The sequence below is a fragment of the Lichenostomus cassidix genome, chromosome 2, assembly GCF_008360975.1.
Source record: "Lichenostomus cassidix isolate B80296 chromosome 2, HeHo_3.0, whole genome shotgun sequence".
NCBI lineage: Eukaryota > Metazoa > Chordata > Aves > Passeriformes > Meliphagidae > Lichenostomus > Lichenostomus cassidix.
The window spans coordinates 127,290,441-127,314,146 of NC_139482.1; the positions used below are offsets into that span (position 1 = coordinate 127,290,441).

The window sequence follows — 23,706 nt, forward strand, 5'->3', positions numbered from 1 at the left end:
AATAATGAAAAATGTCCACCCACACGTTGACAATGGGAAAAAACATATGGGAACAATAAATACCTTATCTCTGGGAAAATTCATCTCCACAGCAAAACCAAAACAGAATACAACATGATCTGAGAAGGCAACAATGACTGCTCAGAGATCACAGCAATTCAGAGGAGGCAGTTACTGGCAGGTGAGAGGCAGAATAACTTCCTGACTTCAAAGAAGATTTTGCCTCCCTGCTTTCTATTTTCCACATCACGTGTATATTTTATTAATCAGCTTTTGGATGAGATTTTTCTTTAATTTCTAATAAAAATTAAACAAGCATAAATCAGTGGACACAGTCACCAGTATTTTTAAGACACCATGTTTACACTAGTGGCTGGAATCAGAAGAAATGTCTTTTTCTTGGATGGCAGTATCACAATTTCATTGTGTACTAATGATTAGCAGCACTTCAGAAATGGGCTGGTAGCAGGGATTCCTGACATCCCCTTACTCTGAATCATGCAGTTTGCAAAACTCCAGCTTGTTGCAAGCATGTGATTTTATTATATTTATAACCAAGTCTCAAGACTTTGTTTGTAAAAGCTTTTATACCTACAAATGAAAAATATAAAACAAACAACAGTGATTATAGAATTAGGGAACCAACAGTCCCTGTGAGCAGCCAGAAATTATCCTGAACCATACACTCAGATGCAGTTACATGCACTAAGCTATGGAAAGTAGCCCTTAGATGTTATTAATTTCCCTGACTCTCTTAAAAAGAAAAACTGTAACACACATCTGTGACCTAGCAACAAAATGGTTTGAAATACTTTCCAGATCACTGAACTGTGCAATACCTTTAAAAATGGGATGACAAAAGGTCGCAGTGGGAAGTTAGTAGCTTCTTGCAGTTTGGAATGAAATTCTTCAATTGTCAGAGTAGAATTCTGTTGAGAAAACAAATTCTGTCTTAGTGAAAAGATAATGAAAACGCTTAGCAAGAGAAACAGTAACTGAAAAACTGTGAAATTGCTTAATAACTTGATATTGGTGAGAGAACAAAAAAAGCACGCTGGATATTAAATGATTACCTCATTAAAATACATAAAGGAAAGCACAAGAAACTCAGACATTCTGTGCCTGTTGCTTAGAGTACAGTTGAAGCTCTCAGGTGTAAAGCATGCAAAAGCTTTCACATTTCAAACATCAGTTAAAGCTGCCTTTTTTACCTTTTTTTTTAATTTCACATTTTTCTACTATTTTCTTTTGAAAGAGGATCGTTTATTATGTTCTAGGCTATGTAGGAAAGTCATTACTTTACAGATGAGGTCGTAATCATGAATTCCACATGCTGGCAGGGTTGACAAAGGGAATAGCATGATATGTGTATTTTCCCAAGGAAAAGATCTTAATTTGCTCCTAAGACCTCAGATGAAGTCAGCTGTAGAAATCAACTGTAATTAACAGTGGGAAAGCAGTTTAGATCTGAATATCACTGGAATGTGTAGGTTCCCAAAGCCACCTTCAGCTTCTTTACTAGTTCCCCTTCCCAAAGAGAACCATGTGACAAGCAAAACCCCATTAAACACGGATTTTTAATATGGAAGCAAATAGAGAACAAGACTTACACATGCCTACATTAAACTTCCCTTTGACACAAACTCAAGTGAAAGGGCATCCTGTCAGGTAGGGGTTTGTGGAGATACAAGCAAAGATTATGAAGTTACCCCTCAGCCTCAGTGCTAAACAGTGCTGTCAGTCTCTGCCCCAAATGAAATCAATGGCAACTGCAGCTGCTCAGAACAGATGTAAATTTAGAGCACCACAATAGCATTTTCCCCAGTACCTCCAATTATTGCTGAAAGAAACACATGGGAGACAGCAATGTCTGGCAGAGAGAGGACTTTACTGGGAGTAAAAAGAACCCTGGGCCAGATTCACAACAGTTTGCATATAACAGGGCAGCCCAACTTGACACAGGTAAGATGCAGGTAAGAAAGAGCTGAACACTTCATTCAGCTATACCATCAGAGAGAGATAACCTTACCAATAAAGTGACTTAAGTAGCAGCAGTGCCTCATTGGGTTCATAATTGTTTGGTTCACTGTTACTCAGAAAAGTTTTTGCACTTCATAACTGCAGTCCAAACATACTCAGCTCATCTTTTTAACCATTGGCACTGTATATGTAGGGCCCTCTCCCTTCCCCATCCAACACAAACAGGCACATCGAACCGTATTTTACTGCATTACCTGATTCAAAGTACGTCTATATTAGGCATACTGCCAGTATAGAATGAAAACCCTCTCACACCATTATATCATAATATTATATTGGCAAAAATAGTCAAGGCTATACCTGGTAGGGAGTAGCTGCCACTTGTGGGAAGCTAGTCAGGCTACTCATGTTAGCTCTGTCAGCAAGAGCCAGAACTTCACTCTTGCGTGTTTGGTATCCCTAAAGTATGACACGTGCAGTGCATGTGACCCACTCTTTTACAAAATAAACACATGAAGCAAGGAAGAGGGAAAAGAACAGAAAAAATACTTGCTTACCACAAGTCCTAGCACAAGGGTACGCACTCTCTCCCCAATCTCTGGTGAAATGTCATTGCCAAACTGCTGTAAGGTTGTAAGAAATCTCTTCAGTTTGCTGAGCTGCCTAGCTCCACAAGCTGGCGGTAACTGCTGGTTAGCCAGAGACGAGGAAGAGGAAGAGGATGGCCCATTGCTAAAGCCATTAGGAGGAGATGGAGCTCCATTTAACGCTGTTGGTGAATGGCTAGTGCCATTGGTTACTGAAAGAAAAAGAGACGGGAGGATAAAATAAAGATTGGGGTTGGGGGAGAGACAGAGAGAAAAAGGAGACAGAGGGGAAAATCCATCAGCTTATGTTTTCTGCACTTGACCTCAAAATTAATTAAGTTGCACAATCAAAGATAATTAGCCTTTAGACAGAGTGACAGTTTGCAGTTTATATCTATTTCCCAGTAGCTGGTGCTGAACATTTTAAGGATTGGAAATAGCAGCAGCTGCCTCTTGCACAGCCCCTTCAAAATGCTCCTGGACCTGAAAAGCATAATTTGAATACCAGCCTTTTATCAGAGGTTTTTAAAAAGAGAGAGAAATTGAGAGAAAAAAAACATGAGTACATGTATGATTGAAGACCAAAAAAAAAAAATGCTCTTTGGGGTAGAAAAAAAGGTGCAGACATATTTCATGAAGCCTCAGTTTATCTCTGAATATTTTTACTTGTGTTTTGTACACACAACTGACAGCTGTGTTTATAAAACAGGACTTTCACGTTTTAACCTTACACCACCCAATGAGAAGGTTATTTTTTCCAATACAGATTTCCTAGCTGCTAACATATGGAGCACACAAAGTTGTCTGTGCAGGTACAAATGCTGCCAATGCTCCCTGTGGCCTGAAGCCTTGCAGCAAGGGCATAAAGCTAGACTTCAGAAGACTTCTCAGAGACCACAAGCAAATCTTTCTGCTTTCACATGTCAGCACTGTATCTCTAAAAAGGGATAAAAAGCATTTCCCTCCTGTTGCAAGGTTGCTATGAGAATAACTATCTGAGGTACTAAGCATTCAAAATTTATGGCAACGAAATCCATGCAGACAAACTGAAGACAACAGAGAGTTTTTGGCAACTGTTTCAGTTTGATTCTTATCCACACTCTAGAAGAGAGCAGAGAATCAAACTGAGGACATCCTTTTCCACTCAGGTTATTTGGAACAGCAACACTCAAACACACACTGTTTAGGTTGCCTGAGTCTGACTTGCTAAAATGACAGCAAACAGCAAGGAAAAGGATGGCTCCCTAGAAATACAACTGTACCAGCACACTATAAGGTGTGGGCACACAGCATGTGACTGTACCCAACAGCAGCTGCACTCAGCTGGCCACTGCCCTGGAGAAATTTGCTGATTTCTTTTTGGGGAGTCACTCAGAACCTATCAACATCAAAAATCAGGAACTTGTCAACAATCAAAAATGCATACTAGTTTAACTTGTTTTCTATTTAAAAGCACAATCAAGGCAAGCTACCAAATTGAAAAACATTTAGTGTTTTTCAATGACCAGCCTCTCTGAAGCCAAACATCCCATTCTCTTGTCATTTTCTTCACTGGTCATCCTTTAGCCAGGAAGTCCTTTTTCAGAGTGGACACCTAGTACTAGATATAAATCACTACCCTATTACCATATTTAAATCACTGACACAAACTTTGGAGGCGTTTTTGTCACCCTAGTCACTGCCTTCTGGAGGCACTCCAGAAAAACCTATGGGAATTGTTATCTAGCCTCTTTGTGTTTTATCCCGGTTTTTGGTTGCCCATTCTGGCTGCATGGGCTAGTGAGAACAAGAATTGGAAAAAGCAGAAATAGACAGAAGCTGGCCTCAGCAAGTTCAGCTCTCTGTGCAGCTCCAGGCCATGCTCTGAGAGCTGCAGTGGAGTGAGGTATCTGAGTAAACAAATACATCGTGATTGCAAGGAACTCACACAGCCAAAAGTCATCATACCAGGAACTCAGTAAATGAGGACTGGGAAGAATAGCAGTATGTCCTGCTGAGCTACCCTGATATCACCCAACAACTCTGTCACCACTAAGGGGCTGCTCTAAGCAGATGGGGCTGGTGCTGTGATCAAGAAAGCAGAGAATTGTGGAGTTCATTACCTAGGACAGATATAGGGAGAAGAAAAGCAGGTAAAGATTTCTCCACAACAAAAGAAATATAGAAATAGTCCCATGATTTCAGCTCTTTCCTTATAATATCTGAATTTGCCAACTGGCAAAGCTGTACATAATTTCTAAAACAAAACCATGTTACTAATCCAAAAGAATTTAGCACTTAAAATTTCAAACTACAACATGTCAAGAATTTTTAATCAACTAAATCAAAGAAAACAAAGATATTTTAGACCAGAAAACAAGTCTGATCTTTCTGGCCTGCAGGCATTCCTGCTGTAGTAATAATAAATGTAACAGACACTCTGACAAAAGCGACTGTTTATTGTACAAGCTGAAAGGGCTACGGCCAAACTCCAAAATCTGACAAGGTAAAAAGCAATTAAAATTGGGGTTATTTAGACTTTTAGTCTTCAAATAAGGTGTCCCAGAAATCTAGCAGTGGTTCACACACCTTCCAAAGTGCTGAACTCAATCAAATAAACAAACATCCAGAAATCTTGTGAGTACACTGAGGACTCTAAGTGTTATTAAAGAACATTGTCATACTCCTTTTTATGATTGCCAAAGTTTATCCTGAACGGTGGCAAGGGCATCACACTGGAAAGCCTAATCTACAAGAACCTGATACTGCAAAAACCTAGAAACAATTTAAGTTCAGACTGAAGCAGCTCCAGTGTGAAGCTCCATCCAGGATGATCCAGGTACTGGAGTTACGCAAAACAGACAAATCTTTGCAGCATCAGGGCCACTGGGTTAAATGTGAGTTTATGTGAAGAGCTGGCACAAACCCTCCTCACTGTTTAAGTTCAACATAAATTGTCAGAACAGGGTTCCCTGGAATAAGTAGTACAAAGGTCTCCAGCTGGCCTTCTGCATAGAGGTGCATTTTAAATAAGGCATTTAACAGACAGAAAGGGACTAAAACAGACATAGGCAAGACAAATAGAAGATGCTGCCTTCATTCTGTTTAGGCATATGTATTCTACTGTTCTAAAAATGTTTTATTTAAAACGTGAAATGTAAACACATTCTCATGTTTATACTATTACAAGGCAGTATAAAAGAGACCTAAAAAATTTGCAGCTAAATCTTAGTAAGACAAAAGTGGATCATTTCATGGCTGTGAAAAGAATAGTCCAGACAATGTGGCAGATTCAAATCTCAGTTACACTGATAAAAACGCAGTGTACACCAAGACTAGGAGAGTTTGTTATGTGTTTACATCAGTAAGTTGAGACAGAGATTCAGCCCTAAGTGATTTAGAGAAGTGATAACAGACTAGAAACCTCTAGATAAAAAAATTATGAAAGTACTTTAATTTTGGTTTTATATCAATATTAACTAGACATTATATAGCACTGGGACCAGCATTCTTCACTGAAACATAAGGAGAAGGAAGATCAGTATTTTTTTTTAATTATGAATTATCTCCACTTTAAAAACAACAAACAAACAAACTCCCTGAAGTTTCTATACCAAAGGGAATGGAATCCTTTAAACAACATAATGGCATGTAAAAGAAGGTTTTCTGCCCTTCTCACAAGAGGGCTGATCGAGCATTAAGTACATGGGAAACCAGTGCTCACTGTTCTTTAACACTATGGCCAAGTGGTCAATGAAATAACAACACAACTCTGAGCTGAATGTCTTAATAACTTAAAGTGGTTTCAATCTGTGGTGAGCTTAGTTTTGATTAGTTACTTTATAACAATACAACCAAATGCTTCTCCTGCCACATCATACATGTTTCCCTTCACCTATTTTGATTTCTTACATACAGAATAGAAAGAAGATGGAAGAAAAGGAAGAAAATAAGACTAATTACACGTTGTGGGCGTAAATGAACTGGTTCTTGGAGCTCCTTGGGTAGTGGGAGGAGGTGGCATGGTTGGAGGCGTCAGCCTGGATTGTGTCTTCACATCCACAGGTGAGTCTGGCATTGTGGAATGCTTCTCAGTGCGATCTGCAACATACACCACAGGAACACACCAGTTTATTTCCCTGAGCACACCCCCTCTGACAAAAACTTAAAAGCTAATGCAAGAAGTGAGCCATTTCAGCATCTGCTGTGAAAGATTACACCTGATTATCTACTCCAGTGTGCTCTTCCCAAATTGCATCATCTAAACCTTACTTAAGAAGGTGCAACACAGATGGTAAGACCTCATTTGTAGCAGTGCTGCATTACCTTTTGTTTTTATTTCTGCATGTGCAGATGCTACCTCCCAAGCACTGCTGGAGCTGCAATAATGCCACCTCCCCTCAAAGCTCTTATGTTAGCCAGGAGGAAAAAACAGATGAAGAGACAGGAAGGTAATAAATCCCCTTATGACATCTCTTCCAGAAGTAAAACCTGATACTCTTTAGTACAGGTGAGATACTGGGTAGAATATTGGTAGAAGCCAGCTCTCTTCATGTCTCTTCTTTGTATCACCTGCTGCCCTTTCCATTGCTTCCCTTTGCAAGCTTATGTTAAACTTATGTTAAATACACATACCTCCTGGATCACTTTACCCAGTGCCCCTGGATATTCTCACATTCACCAGAAAAATAAACACAACATGCCAGAATGGTAAGTCAATCATCTTATATACATACAATTATTTTCAAATAAGCATGTATGTTTGCACCTTCACATATCAAGAACAACTCTGAATGTTCAAAACTAGCAAGATAAGCAGGAATATACCTCTGCAAGAAAACAAAACAAACAGAAGACAAAACCAGGAAGAAAACTTAACACTTATCTTGCAACTATAGGTCTGAAGATATAACACATGTGATAGAAAAGCTACAGAAGTGTACTCTTTTTTCCAACATCTTTTTGGATGACCTTCCCTAATTTTGTTTTTTTTAAACCATCCAAGACTTCATGTTTCATTTATTAAGAATGGGCAAAACACAAAAGCAAAATTAAGGCTTTCTCACTCATGCCAGGAGTTTAGCAAGCCATCTCGAGAAAAGATGAGTACAATGAAGTTTAGTTTTTAATGGGCAAAAGTTAAATTCTTCCCATCTCTTCTTTGGGGAGCTGGGGCTATTTATGTACACATGGCCCTACACACAAGTCTTCCTGAGCTCCACAAAACTATTTTGCAAAGCAAAAGTGTCGCTGATAATGGGAAAGCACATAAGTCTGTGGATTTAATTCAAGACATGTCACGTTTTAAAAATTCTGTCACTTTACCTTGTGACACAATTCCTTGTGCTTACTAATAACATACAAAGTTCAATGAAAAAATCATATCTGAAGGGACAATAACAGAAATTAAATGTAATGCACACATTTAACAAAGAATGGCTATGTTCAAAAGAGCCTCAAAACATTTAATTATCAGAAAACTTAAATATGAGAAAGTTACCAAAAAGGGGGGGAAGGAGAAAAAACAAACCCCCCCCCAAATTAACAACACATTACAGATACCAATCTTTATCTGTCTGAAACAAGAAACTGAGGAAGTAAGTAGTAAGTCCCAAAGGTGCAGCGTGTCAGGTACTGCAATTATAGAAGCCATCTTCAACCTTTGTTGAAAAGCCTACAGGCAAGGGCTCAGCTCTCAGGGAAAGGGAGTAATTTCATATAGAATTTAGGGACAAGTTTGGGGAAGATGAACAGTGAAACACCGTCAGATTAGGATGAGGGGATAAGAGATACAATTTTATAGGATCTTGTAATGTTAGAAAACCTCAGCTGTGGAGGGAAGAGTATCCACAATGATTACATTAAATATTAAGGTTACTACACAGGTAAGTGAGGTATGATTTGCAAATCAAGCAACAGTAAATTATTACATGCTGGAAAACAAAAACAGGTTTCTAAACAAATTCTGTACATATATCCTTTCCATATCACTATACTAGAACAGTTAAATCTCTATCTTCAACAAGCCATTAATTTAATATAAAGAACTATGAAAACTCATCTTGAAATGTTAATTGCTTCCTTAATAGCCGAATTCATCTTGCACTCACCTCAACCAACCTCAGCAACAAGGGAATAAATAGCTTTCAGCTCATGTTGCAACAGAGGGAAAGAGGCACAGCAGTGAGCCCAAGCCCTCCTAAATAAAGGCAAATATTTCTCCCATGCCAAGAAAGGAGAGAGAAAGGGAGGCTTGCCAGAACTGGTGGGGAGATAACAGTGGGAACTGCTGGTCCATCTGGTTTTCATTCTGCTAACACTCACATTGAACTGTTAAGGAAGGCAGTCCAGGTACACAGATTTGAAGCATGTGGGAGCGCAGACACAGGCACAGAGGAGATGGAGGTGGGTGGAAGAAGGAGTGAGAGAAATCGAGCTCCTCTAACAGACTGCTGCTCGCAGCAAGCAGGCACAGCCTGTATCCTCCAATTCAGCTGGTGATAACTAAAAGCGATCCTGAGCTGTAACCAACCACACAGCTCCTGCTCCCTTCTTCACTGGATTTCAAAGTTCAGGTTTGATTAGAAATGCGCTCAGATCAGAGGGGGAGACTTTGTCAAAAAGCTGGCAATGTTTTGCTACTTAAATTGAACACGGTAGTGGGAAATAGTGCGTTGGTTTTGCCCTTGGATTTCAGGTTGCCATTCTACCGTGATCCAAATAATTTTTACTACCTCCAACAGTTTGCCACCCAGTTTGCAGATTGCTGAATTTATCCACAGACCCCTATACTTCTCATCTAAATCTAAGAACATTAGGTTTGATTTTCCCAATTACCTTTCTTTGGACCTTTCAGGGGTAAATACAAACGCCCTTTATATACCATTTGCATTTTCTTTACCTCTCCCTCTTCCTTGCAAAGCCCTAAACCCTATTCTCCTATGGTATGATCACAGGCAGACAGATTTCTCTCTGATTATCTCTAAGTTCCCTAGTCCTGGTTTCCTTAACAAGATATTAAGGCTCTTTTCAAGCACACCTCAAAACATTTCTTACCAGAGTTCAAGATTATTTTGTCAGAACAGAGTATCTCCGTGGGGGCAGGGAAAAAGTGCTTTTGAAGAAGTACAATGCAAAATGGAAAGCTCTTCCACATGCTTGGAAGACACCATCGCACCACCCAGGAGAACAGCCTTTACATCCCTCTATTCCACCCTCTTTAATAACAAAACCCCTGGGGGAGCCATTCTGTTCTTACTACTACTGTTTACCTGTTCCATACCTTTTCATATGGCTCCCTGAATTCTGAAGGAGTGATGGGACTGGGAGCACCTATCTACGGCAGCTCTGCAGCCACCACTGTGCCACCACCCACAGCCCCAGAGAACCTCAGCAACTCTTTCAAGACACAAATCACTCAGGGGGTGAAGTGGCGATGGAGTACAAAGCAGAGCCACCACTGATAAAAGTGTTAACAGTTCTTGTGATCTGAACTCCTAAAGCTTTTGGTGTCTGACACTTAGCCTATAACTCCAGCTTCTACAAATCTTTTTTTTTTTTTAATTAATAAAAAAAATAAGTCTAACAACCAACACATTTTACTGTAAGGGTTGAAAAACACATTGATGATATGAAAACTAAAGACAAAATGGTATTTAAATCATATTCACAAGCCAATTTCCTTTAAGCCATGTTATTTCATGAGGCTTTTTATGTATGGACATTTTCCATACAAACTCTCAGTGGATATTCTGCTATTTGTATAATCAAAAGTAATGAGGGTTTGGTAGGGGAAGAAAGAATATCTCAAGAGGAAAAATTCTAATTTTAACATATCAAAACCTGCCTAGGTAAGATTTCATGTACATTTGCTCCAGTTTTACAATACAGGGACATATACATTGATTTTCGCCTGAAATTTGGAAGAACTCTCACCATATCTTAAAATTGCTCAATTGCTTGCATTCAAAAACGTTTATGCTCTTGAGTCAAACTAAACTTCCCATTAGCAAACCTAGTTCTGACTATCTTTTTTTTCAGATGGACCGTGACATTTCAAACAATAATCCTGAATTAGGAGGAATACATCAGAAGTTTCATACAGGCAGTATCCCACAGCATCACACATTTCAGAACATAGCCTGAATATACAGAAGGAGTAACTTCTTTCAGGTGCAATGATTTCTTCCACTGAATCCCTTTAAACAATGACAGACCTGCACTCCTTAGCCCAGTTCAGATCAAATGGGGCTGAAACCAGAGGTCCTCCAAGCTGGAAGGAAAAGGCGACATCTGCAACTCATTCTGTAGTGTTCGCTGCAATCAGTTCAGGATGGAGAAAGATGGTGAAATAATGGTCTAGTCCTAATCCATACACACAACCCTCTGGAGCAGTGAAAGACTTAGAATAAATTCAGAAAATATGTTTCAAGTATGCAGAGATCTATCGCATTTGCTTTGGATTATATTTTTTATTTAAAAACAAAACCAAGCAAAACATTTTGAAATACACATTCTTGAATGTCCTTTACAGCACAGAATGAAGAACTGTGATTTAACCACAGAAGTATTTTGCTTCATTTAAAATTAAAGAATGTTGTAAAACCAACTTTAAATTACAATATTTCTTCTGTGGATTTCTTGGTTCATGGAACTACATTGTTCTTGTCATTCATTCAGTTTTTAAGGAAGAGGTTATTTTTATCACTATATTTAGCTGTTAGGTGAACACTGATATTTCCCATAAGCACAGTCAGCTTCTGAAGCAAACAATGAATAGACAAAACATGCTGGGGCAAAGAGAGAGATGTGCCTGTACTTAAACTGATTTACTTTACTTCCTGTACCCTGCACGATTTAGTCCATTTTTAAAACAAGTCGGTCTTTCATAAATGGCAACATTTCAGCTCACATGGCATACTTCCAAGTCTAACGCATCAAGGAAAGCTGATGTATGGAACAAAATATGGAATATATAAATACTTTACTGATACCATTTCAATAGCCAATTCAATGTCAAGCATTTCTAGGAGTGGTGTGTTTTCAATTTCCTTTTTTAAATGAAAAAAAATTGTGGTATAATATGCTGTGGCATTTATTTTACTTTTAGTTAGTACAAGCAGTTCCAGATGTATACCCAGGCATGAAAGTTTCTTAAAAGATGCTTTATATTGATTGCACAGTATTTTCTACTTTGGTGCCGACATTTAAAAAATAAAAATAAAACTTGCTAAATTAAAAGAGTCCATTGTCTTGCTTCCTTAAAACTCACAAGAAGAGCAAGCTCCACATATGACACAAGGGATTCGAACCTGCCTCCACCACCACCCAAGTTACGGGAATTGAAACCTAAATCTGCAGGATTTAATACTGATGGTTTCTTAGATGTGTTGGGATAATTTTTATTATTTTCAGGGGGACGGCAGGGAATTTGCAAGCAGGTAACTACAGATTTTGAGTCAGAGTGGTGATGAACCTGAAGACAGACAACCACAAGTCCATCCCAAGAGGACAAATTCCATAGTTCTTTCATCTGTAATGCTATCATGCTGCAGTCAGTAAGAACTTGTCCTCCTTCAGATGTGGCCAAGCCAGTGTTTGTGGAGACCCACAACTCCTGACCCTCAAACCAGCCGCTACACCGAGCAGGACAATATTACAAGGCTGCTTGGTTGAAAAGAACTTATTTGAGAATGCACGGTATAAGCCTGCTATGTCTGGTAAAGCTTACCCACTCCATGCACTGAACCCCTGGGGAAACCTGCAAGTCATACAATGCAGCAATAAAACATGACATTTGGACAACACCACTGCAGTCCCTCTCCGGACAAGCATGCCTGGGATTTTTTTGAGACTGGTACAGTCTTCATTCCATTCACCTCTTGGCCCTTTTGACTTTTTCTTCATAAATAAATAAGGACCTAAACACAATGGATTTTTTTTGCTATACACAACGATCTCAAACAGGCATAATACAGACATAACTTTCTGTCAGCACCAGATGCAGTCACGTTACTGGCTAAGAAAGGAAACATCACTGCTTCCTTCAGAGTTCCCCAGCAGAGAACTTTTACTTCCCGGGTGATTTGCAGGAATGCGGTATCAGAAATCAGCTCAGACTCCGTCTTTTGTCACAGAACATTACCTCTGCAAGATTTATCCACCAGGAATCAGAATGTGTGTGAAGTGACTGATGGATATGCACAGCAAAGTTTTCAGGTGACATAACGTTTCACTGCTTCTTTAGCATGCTGCGTATGAAGCTCACATACTGAAGATGGCCCTTTTGCAAGAGCAATATCACAATTTTGCTGCAGTCTTATCTTCATTCTCCTCTGCTCAGATAGTTGAACAATTCATATCACCAGCTATTCTTCAGAATAAATGAAAGCACACTCAATTTACCCATTTATGCTCATTTAATATGCAATAGCTAGAAGAAATTTTTGTATCCTGGGAGTTCACTGAAGTTATCTAAGGCCAAGTTAATAAGAGTTTTCTTCAGATGGGCTAAAAAAAAAGCCTTGAGAATAATACAATCTCCTCTGTCTCCCAAAATTTAAAGTGATTTTTGTACTACTGTCTCCTGGTTTTGGTAGAGTTTGTGGATGACGTAAAGCAGGTAAACAGCAAAAATGTTTTGTGTCATGCTCTTTGTTCACAATGATACCTTGAGTGGTCCTACTATCATGACAATGAACCACAAATGCAGAAGCATTCTCTTGGACTTCTGTTCTCTATTGTGAGAGGTTCTGACTGGCAAAAACATTTGGTCGCACAGTCACGGCTTAGCAGCTGAAGGCCAGATAATTATACATATCATAAAATAAGCAATATATGAATTCAATCTCTGAATTAAGTCAAAAACATTATGGCTTGGTTTGCTTGGATATATTATTTTCTCCTGAAAGAAATAAACTTGTCTTACCATATAATTTCTGTTTAAAAGAGGGAGAAAAAAGAGAAAAATAAACCTTTTCCTCTCATTTAACAATTTGACATGTTTTGACAGTTTCAAAACTATCATAAATTCACTTTCAGTTATTTAATAAAAACTGGCTCCTGTCAGAATTGCACCTTTTTTTAAAAGCTTCTTTTCTGTTTCACCCTTTCTGGCTTTGCAAATTTTATCATGCATAATTGCTTGAATGCGGGAACACAGGTAAGAAGAATACATTCAAAATCTAGATCTACTACCACCATAATGGTTTATGAAATACTTAGCAAAAACAGACAAGCAAAGTAAGGGCCAAACTGTAGCAGCTGCCCTGAGTTTCCACAAGCTCCCAGAAAACAAAGTCTACAAGTTCCTTTGTCATGTGTGAATACACACCAGTTAGCCTGCAATGAAGCCGAAGACAATGTGGATTTCTCCTAAACATCCCACCAAACTTCATGAAAATTCCTCTATGTATGAACAACTAATGCAGTTAATAAGCAAACAGTCCCATGATCAGTATTGAAATACCATTTTCCTGTTTACGTTGTTTCCTGGATCTTTTCTTTTTGTTGACAAGCTATCCAAATGAGAACTGTGGGTTTTGAGTGGTCTCTTGCGTTCCATGTCACAGGAAGTATTACTGCTATTCCACACCCAGCTCGCTGAACACCGAGGCTCAAGTGAGGTGACAAAGTGGCGCTCACCGCCTGTGGCATGAAGAACTGAAGAGCAGCCAGAGCAGCCACTGGCCAAACTCACACTCCAGCCTCCCCAACAAGCTACAGGGGTAACCACCTCTCTATATTAGCAATCAATCCTTTCACTCATATAGAGGAAATCTCCAGCATGCTTTCAAATGTGCTTTCCCAAAGGCTCCCTGACCACTAATTCGTTTCCTTTCTGTACCATTGTCCCTAGAAGGCCTAGCCTTGTCAGGATTACATGCTATTTGACAAACTACAGATGAAGGCAGACTGATATCTAAGAAACACAAATGCCACGAGCATTGAATTGGTATTGTTTCCATGCTCTCATATACTCAACCACACACAGCACACATGCTTCCCACCAGAAGAAAGAAGATCTTTCTCTCCCAACACCAACTGAAATTTCATAACTTGGTCTCCAGAAGCATATTTATGTTTCTCATCCAAAAGTTTTCCAGTCCAAAATTAACAATAAATGACAGAATCATAGAAAGGCTTGGGTAGGAAGGGGACCTTCAAGTTCCCCCTGTTCCAGCCCCCCTTCCATGGACAGGGGCACCTTTCACTAAGCCAGGTTGCTCAGAGCCTCATCCAAACTGGCCTTGAACACTTCCAGGGATGGGTTCCACAGATTCTCTGGGCAACCTGTTCCAGTGCCTCATCATCCTAACAGTACAGAACGTTTTCCTAATAACCAGTCTAAACATACTCTCCATTTGAAACCACAGTTTTTTACACAAAGCTAAAAGTATGAAGCAAAATAATTATGAACTTCTTTATTTTTAATACACTTATACAAATGCAAAGCATACCTGTACTCCTTTTAGAAAAATTCTAAGAGAATACTGAAACCATATCTCATTAGATTTAGCTGGAACTGAAGTCTCCAATACAGACTACAGAAAGTAATCTAAAGCAACTTGTTCGAATTCAGGGAAACTTTAGGCAATAAATTCCTCTGCCAGCAAAAAAGTTACTATGGCTGTAGTTTTAAGAGGCATTGCTTATATTTATATAACATGCCAGAAGTCCTTTAGGCTCAAAAAGAATCAAATATGGGTGTAGGAGGTGATATTTTCAATGGTTATACATCTGAAAAGATGACATAGGACTACCAAGAAGGTAATGGATAAACATTTAGCTTTGCTTGGTTTTAAAATGTGGAATTTGTCATGGGCAAGTCAAGATCCTGTAAGGTGTGGAATGGTGGTGGCCAGCCTGTGACAGGCTCCTTCCCACCTTGTGGATCAAGGTCCCAAATCCCTGCTCTGCCAGACTGCACCATTTTACCCATCCAAAAACACAGCCCTTCCAAGTGATATTTTAAACAGTGAACAGTCTGTTCCATTAGACCAGATGTGCAGATCTGGGGAGCTTGACCTTACCCATAATACTGAAAGCAGGGGCAGCCAAACTCCCTCTCCACCAAGTACCAGAACATTTTGAGGAAGTTTCCTTATTTCTGCCATCTAACACAAACAGCAAAATTAGCAGACTAAATGTCCCATATAATTGCTAGAGAGTTAGAATCTCTAATTTTTTTAATCTCAATGGCTGGTAAATCAGACATAAACATTCCCATATAGATCTAGATTCTTTGCCTCATGAGAACCAGAAGCATTCAGACTGCTGTCACAGTGTGGCTGCTGTACACAAAAATTGGTGACCACACATAACTCCTTGGTTCCTATTCAGCCACTCAAGACAGGTATTAATCCACCAACAAAAATATATAATGAAGCATATTTTCCCCAAACCCTTGCTTAGGTGCTGGCACTGTTACTTACTGCCACAACCAGCTAGACAAAAGTGAAGCTATAGGGTTTCCCCCATCTTGTCAGTATTATACACTGACAATCTTCAACAGCGCAATTTATTACACTCATCACTATATCGGCATTTATAGAAATACACACTTTGGAAGACTACCATTTCACATCATCAGATGATGTCATTAAAGACATATTGTATTTACATGACTGGCTGTCTAGACCGAGTGTGAGAAAATACTCATTATTAGTTACGAATCTGCTCCTCCTCGGTGCCGCATGTCACACCAGCTGTCTTTTATTTTGGGCACTGGATCACACCTGAATGCAGCAGTGGGGAGGTGAGAAAGGGGAAAGAGAGCCTCAGAAATTTCACAAGAAATTAAGACCAAAATATCTTCTTAGATGAGGCAATACTACTACTTAGTGACAAATAAGCTCACAACCAAAGCAAACACTACCATTAGCGAATCCAAAAGCATGTTTTGAATCATCTGGCCTAACATATCACATGCACAGTTAAAAGTGAATGTGAAATAGTGTACACAAATAAAGGAAGAGGGAAAGGAAGGAATTTGTATATGTCGTTTAAGACTAACAAGTATAAAACCAGATTAAACTCCTTTCTGAAGCCAGCACATTCACACAAAATCACATGGGCACAGAAATCAGGTGATCTCACCCAGAGAGAGAGATGCTGGGTTAGCCTTACAGACAGACTCCAGCCCCAGAAACACTCAAGAATATGTGTTTAACTATAGACACTGAAAACAGTTGTAGGTAAACTAATGAGACCACTCACAGGGTATACAATTACACGCAACGTTTCCAGACCTTAAAACATCACAGCAGTCTTAGTCTTGCACAATAAAGCTTAAAACTTCCATCTTTTGAAGCATCTTCCCTATGTTATAAATTTAAATATCAGACCCCAGCTGAAGCCTGAATTGAAAGAAAAATTAGCAATTATTACAGAACCCAGAGAAAATACATGCAAGTATTTAAAACAATTTCAGGTATCACAGCATTGCCATGATTGATGACAGCTGTAAAATACATACTTCATTTCAAGCCCAGCAGATTCAAATTAAATGTTTAGAGGTCTTCTCCCTCAAAAAATACATTGAAAAGGTTATAGAACCTCATTTTCATCAAGCCAGCTAAGCCCACTACTCCAACAGGGCAATACTGACCTTTGTGCATTAGTGCAGCTTCCATGGCTCTCTGCTGTATGTGTGCATACGTGTGTGTACATGCACACACAATTCTAAACATTTGTGACCAAGTTTTACTTGCTTGGTTTTATGTATAAAAATACTTAATGTGATTTTTTTTTTTTTTTTAGACATTCAGAATTAGAAAACTGTAAGAGGGAAAGAGCCTTCAATTACACTGGAGTGTTAAATGGAGGGGAAACTGCAGGGTGAGAAGTCAGACACCAGAGAGAAACCACTCAAGGATACAAGTGCAAGCGAAATATTGACAAAGTAAAGAAGTCTGATGCATTTGAACTGTGAATGTTCAATGCAGATGCACTTAACCCTTTCTGATATGGTTTTGTCATATCCGAGAAAAATCTCACGAAACGCAGATTTAACGCTCTCTGTGCTATAGAAACACCCTACATTTGGCTTAGGGCCTACTTGGACATATACATTTGTATCCCTGAGAGATGAATTAACCAGAAGAAAGGCCATTTGGATGAGAAAAAGAAGCCCATAGCCCAGAAGGATGGAAGCCCTGCGGGGAGGGCAGTGCCGGGAACGGCCGCGGGCAGTGCGGCCGCTAGAGGGAGCTGACACAGTGCGGCGGCGCGGGGACAGCCCTGCCCGAGAGCACAGCGAACGGGAAATTGCCGTGAGATGCTCCGAGGAAAGTTCTGTCCTGCATCTTCAGCCACGGGATGTAAAGGAAAGCCTATGGCACTGGTGTGTGTACACGGCAGTATGGGCTATTCTGTGCCCACAGTACCAACAGGATGTTAAGCAGTTGTCTCCAAAAATCAGCTGTAATAGCTTCTTTCTCAAAAGAGCAAATAGACATCGCTGGCTACAACAAAAGACTTTTTCAGTGCCTCCTAGTGTCATCTCTCACCCCAGTCAAAGAAGTTGGTTGTTCCCCTCCCCCCCGCCCCCAACTGCACCTCTCCCTCACCTTGCCCTGCTTTGGTGATAGCTTTCTATGTGAAATATTCCAAAAGTGGAATTGCAACAAGCAACTCAATAAGCAGTGTCATGCCTACAGCTCACACTGTATCTAGTCACAGAAACCTGGATTGTGCACACACAACTATAGCCATGTGGCGATGGCATGAACTTGTAAATACCCCAACAAAATATAACACCATTTCCTTTTTGTACCAAAACACAGAAAACCTGACAAAACTTGGCATTTCCTTCACACCTATAATCAGTCAGAGAGATAAAACGGCAAGCAGGGAAGAAATAAAGGAAAAAAATACTAGGGTGGCTTGCATAGATCTTTATAAAATCCCTTCAGCACCACATATGTGTTAAGAAAGCTAAATCCCAAGGACAGAGACAATTGAAAACCATAGAAAGAGAGTGACTGCATTGGTATCTCCTGTGAGAACATATTTCTTTATGGTCTTCTTGGAATAGAAGATGTAAAACGCATCAGTACTTGTCTGGTAAGCTTTGAACTGTTTGGATATGAAGAAATGAAGAACTGAACTGCAACAACTATCCATGGCAAACTCGGAAATTATGAAAATTAAAAAATGGGAAAATAGGTGTACCTGGACGAAATACTAAGCAGTTAACAAGAACAACTGTCCCCAAATGAGTTCCTATCCATTATCTTTTCCATAATTTTTGCAAGTAGCTTCAGTAACTGTGCATACAAATGACCTATTAGAAACTTAACAGGTCATTTCCAAAGGTGATTATGAGCCCTGACTTAAAGAGCTACTTGGGTTTGCACACAATTCTGTTCAGTGCCAACAATCTGCACAAAATTAAGATAAAATGTGTTTCCAAACCACCAAGTGGAAATAAACTTTCAGAAACTAAAAAGTATGAGGTGGTGAACACTGATGAATCAAATGCAGCCATCTTCATAAATGAAATGTTAAAAAATTTCCTTTTGCCTGTGCTCTGGTGTCAGGAGAATGGAAAGGAGGCAGCAATCATATGTTAGAGCTCTCACAATGCCCCATACTATAATAAATAACAACAAGTTTAACCATCAAAAGTCTAAGACTAGACAGCAGAGATAAAAATCATAGTAGACTATCAGAGTGGACATCTGCAATAGAACACAATATGGAGAGCAGAAACATTGAGTGAGCAGATAAAGTAGACAGTGAGTAGATAAAGATACCCCAATGAACTCATTAAAACAACATCAGGATGCTCTTCACCTCAATGGTCCTTCTTGGCCCTGTTTCTTAATGGGTAGCTGTGCCATTGCAACAAATGAACAAGCAGTAGGTTTTGGTTTACAAAAATATTAGAAAACTATTCAGAAGCACCATTTAAGGAGAGTAATAAAGTACAGGAGTATAGACGTGCAGTTTCCTCACTTGCTGAGGTTGTTACGAAACAGCAGGAGACAAAAACAGATCCTGGCACTCCCACTGTGAATGGCTTGGGCAGGTTGTAAAGAAATTAACTGAGCAAAACCAGAATAGATTCACTTAAAATGTGCAGGGAAAACAAAGGTAAGAGGAAGCATCCCAAGCTACATTAAGCAAAGGAAACATAAGACATTATAAATTTTCATTAATATCAAATAAATAACAAAACAAAACTATAAAAATCTTTGATCTTAACTGAAACGGAACAAAGATATTGACAACTAACAAATATTGACCTAGCTTATGTTTAAATCTGTCTCAACAACTGAGAAAGAAATGGGCAAGGAGGGTACGAAACTTGGACAAAAACCCCTGATTCTGGAAACATGTGTATGGATTTTTTACAGAAAGAAGTGAAATAGAAAATGGGACCCTGATACTGCTTGTTCTTCTCTTTCTCTTCTAGCACAAAAACAGAGAAGTGGTAAAACCAAACACACTGAGATACTATTACACTGTTCAGTCAGGCCTGGGATGCTGGGATCTCTCAACAGATCTTTCCTTCAGAAACCCTAAACCCTTAAAAGAACAGGAACAAGAAGGTGTATGACCTCATTGGTTCTGTAGGGAACCAGCAGCCTTCTGTCGATTGCTCCCCTCTAATATTTAGAACAATCTATATTTGTCTTTCTTTCTTTCTTTCTTTCTTTCTTTCTTTCTTTCTTTCTCTCTCTCTCTCTCTCTCTCTCTTTCTCTTCTTTCTCTTTCCTTCTTTCTTTCTTTCTTTCTTTCTTTCTTTCTTTCTTTCTTTCTTTCTTTCTTTCTTTCTTTCTTTCTTTCTTTCTTTCTTTCTTCCATTTCAACTTTAAACATGTGCTCTACATCATGTTATGTCCCACTGGAACAAACAGCTCCTCAAAAGGCTGAACTTCCATTTGTGATTATTTATCTAAAAGCTTTGTTTTCTTTTAAACTATGTATATTTTGTTGGACTGCATCTAAATTCCCAAGCTGAATTCCCAAGCCTTCAACCTGCCATCTCAAAGAAGCAGATTCGAAAGAGTCCAAGTAGAGTTTACTGTCAGTCTGTAATGAGAGTAGAATTATAAATCTCTGTACCAAAAGCCAGCTGCTTCATTCTTAACTCTGATCCCCCCCTTTTATTTTGCATTCTAGCTAGCATACAGCTGCAATAAATGTGGCTCTTCTCACAAGCCATGCAGATGTTAACAGTTCTGTAGGACATCAAGAATCATTTCAAGAATCTTGTAAGTGCTGACTAAACTTGCTTGAATAACCCACACTACCTCCTCCACATTCCTATTCAGTAACATTAGTCTTCCTGAATATATTAAGAGAAAAAAAATTACCATTTAAGCTAAGGCTTCAATATCTAGGTCTAAAAGCACTATCAATAAACAAGGGATGTTCTTAAGCCATCAGACAACAGATATTCAGATAGAAAACCAAAGTAAGTCAATTTATTCTTTGTCACAATAAGTAATGCATTTTTCGTTTCTTATCTGTGCAAGAGTAGTAAAATGAATGTCTAAAGATATATATTTATAAAAGTCATGGCTGTATGTATTTGAAAGAATGGATCAGAACTAGAGCAAGATCTTTCCTTTTCTAGTAATCAAATGGATTAATACTAAATTAGAGCGAAGGAGTTCAAAGTGCTACCTAGTACATTTTTATTAAAGTTGTATTAGCATGACAGTCATATGCATTAAAGATTAAGCTAAAGCCTCAAACCACAGCAGCAAGAGTCCAGCTGTGCAGGTAGAGGACTAGATACAAAATGCAGTAATTAAGTGGGTTTGTACTAGAGATGCTGTTTTAATATTCTTCACTCTTCAAGCAGTGTGATGGGGTAGACGCGATTTTTTTCTTAGCAGCTAACGTAGGGCTGTGTTTTGGATTTGGGCTGGAATCAGTGCTGGTAACAGGAACATTTTAGCTACAGCTGAGCTGGGCTTACACAGAGTCAGGGCCTTCTCTGCTTCTCACCCCTCCCAGCAGCAAGCAGGCTGGGGGTGCACTAGGAGTTGGGAGGGAACACAGCTGGGACAGCTGACCCCAACTGACCCAAGAGACATCCCACACCATGTGATGTCATGCTTAGCAATAAGCCTAGGAAGAAGGTTGGCTGGGAGGCTGCTGCTTGGGGACTGGCTGGGTATCAGTCAGTTGGTGGTGAGCAATTGTATCAATTCACTTTCTTGGGTTTTATTTCTCTCTCTTTGCTATTTTACCTTTTATTACAATTATCACTATTGTTATTGTTATTATTATTATAATTACTATTACTATTTTATTTCAATTATTAAATTGTTCTTATCTCAATCCATGAATATTCTCATTTCTACCTTTTCAATTCTCTTCCACTCAACCTGTTGGCAGGGAGCAAAGCAAGAAGCTGTATGGGACTTAGTTGCCAGTTGGGGTTAAAACATGACAAGCAGCAAGTGTAGTCTCCTTTTCTGGGGTAGGACTTTCAAGACATGTGAAGCAGTTTAGAAGCTCAGTCATCAACAAAGCCAATAAGACTCACACTCATGTATTGCTCCAGCCACTTGAAAATCCCACATCAAATACCCTACCCTATGTGTAAACTTCACATTTTGAAAACCCACTGGAAGGAGGGCTGCAGAGCAATTCACAGCACTGAGCCATAAAGAGATCACAGTCTTTGACAAGTTCAGAAACAAAATGTGCAGTCAAGAGTGTCTATGGCGGAGTTTTGAGATTGTCTCCAGTCAAGTGTCAATCTCAGCAGAGTTTCAAAGAGGACAGGGTAGGGAGAAATAAAACGAACATATCAGTGCATTTCCTGCAAGAAATCAATAAAAAGACCTCACTACTACAAAGACTTACATACCTGCTCAACTTCAGATACTTATCCTATTATGTTGCACACTTCAAGTGAAAATCAAGTCTTTGAAGACACAGGGCACAAATAATGTACCATGAAATGTGGAATTCGGGGTATTGTTTGTTTTTTGATTCAGTAATACAGGCAATCTGAATATAAAGCAGAATTGCAATGTGCTGTTTTCTAAATGCTTCATGACACTGGCTTTTAGAGTAATTTCATCAAACTGTCGTAAAAGTACATTTAAGCATTTTGAGATAAGCAAAAAGACAATAGACTACAACCTTAAAAAGAAGCTAATGTAATATTAACAGAAGCTCTGTAATTAGCTAGTTTAAAAACCTCAAGCCATCTTCAGTCTTCCCCAAACAAAACAAATTGGAAGAAGATAGCAGGAAGAAAAGAACTAAAAAAAAAGGGAGAAAAATAGAGAGGAAAGAAAAGCCACATGAGCCAGAATCCCTCACTGCTGTTATTTCTCCACAAGCGGAAATGCTCCGCACAGTCATGGCTTAGGAGGCATAAACATCATTGAAATTCAAAAGCAGCTCTGAGAAAGAGGATGCCTCAATTGGTATGCAAGTGGTGTTTTCTCGCCCTGAATACATTATGAACTTGCAGCATGCTAATATGCCATGCTATCATAAGCACCAGATGGAACAGTAGGCAGTGTATGTCCCATCAAACCTCAGGAAGATGTATTAATGTTCCTGCTCTTTTTTTTTCTTCCCCTCCCCTCCCCCTTCCCTACTACAACCCCTCAGCTGTGTCCCCAGACTGGCACATTTCGTAGCATCAGTCACCTGCTCCCGAAGCACAGTTCTCCAGGGTTGCCTCATCTTCACCAGGTGGTGCCAAGCATCTTTTCAATCTTTTTTATCGCAGAAGGTAAAGGCCACAAGACGTGTCAGGCTGTGCTTACTGAAGGGTACCGAGTACAAAAGATAACATCATGAGATAAATGATAGATGAAGAAAGACTTTGGGTTTAAAGCTAGCACAATAGTTTTAAATTATGTATAAACAGCACAGCACAAATTTCCCCCTCAGTACTATGGGTAAATGAAAAACTGGGGGACAGCAGCAAAGGAAAAGATTTTCCAAGTAATCAAATAAAACAGAGGAAACTGGATTAAAGATCTTTGAACTTAATTCCCATTTTCACCACACTGGAAACCTTTTCAGAGAAGATGCACACATTTCAACAGCTATTTATAGGCTAGGGGCAGGCTTTAATTTTAAACTGGAGTAAGAAAATGGCACACAGGCAAATTAGCTTACAGGATTTTGATTTTTTAAAATATATATTATTCTAATGACATTCCTTGGCTTT

General features: G+C 39.2%; 1 protein-coding gene across 7 annotated transcripts in view; it reads right to left on the reverse strand.

Moving 5' to 3' along the window:
- The window catches only part of RUNX1T1 (RUNX1 partner transcriptional co-repressor 1), a 115,438-nt gene that overhangs the window by 44,608 nt on the left and 47,124 nt on the right, over positions 1 to 23,706 (reverse strand). For 3 of the 7 annotated variants that reach the window (XM_085053179.1, XM_085053180.1, XM_085053181.1), the window contains 3 exons: positions 6,510 to 6,647; positions 2,538 to 2,779; positions 840 to 929 (listed from right to left, as the gene is read on the reverse strand). In XM_085053179.1, coding sequence (XP_084909305.1) covers positions 840 to 929; positions 2,538 to 2,779; positions 6,510 to 6,647 — 470 coding nt within the window. Of the gene's footprint in view, positions 1 to 839; positions 930 to 2,537; positions 2,780 to 6,509; positions 6,648 to 7,871; positions 7,894 to 8,406; positions 8,576 to 8,656; positions 8,676 to 23,177; positions 23,296 to 23,706 lie in introns of those variants that run through there. The other 4 variants (XM_085053183.1, XM_085053186.1, XM_085053185.1 and 1 more) reach the window with 4 other exon arrangements.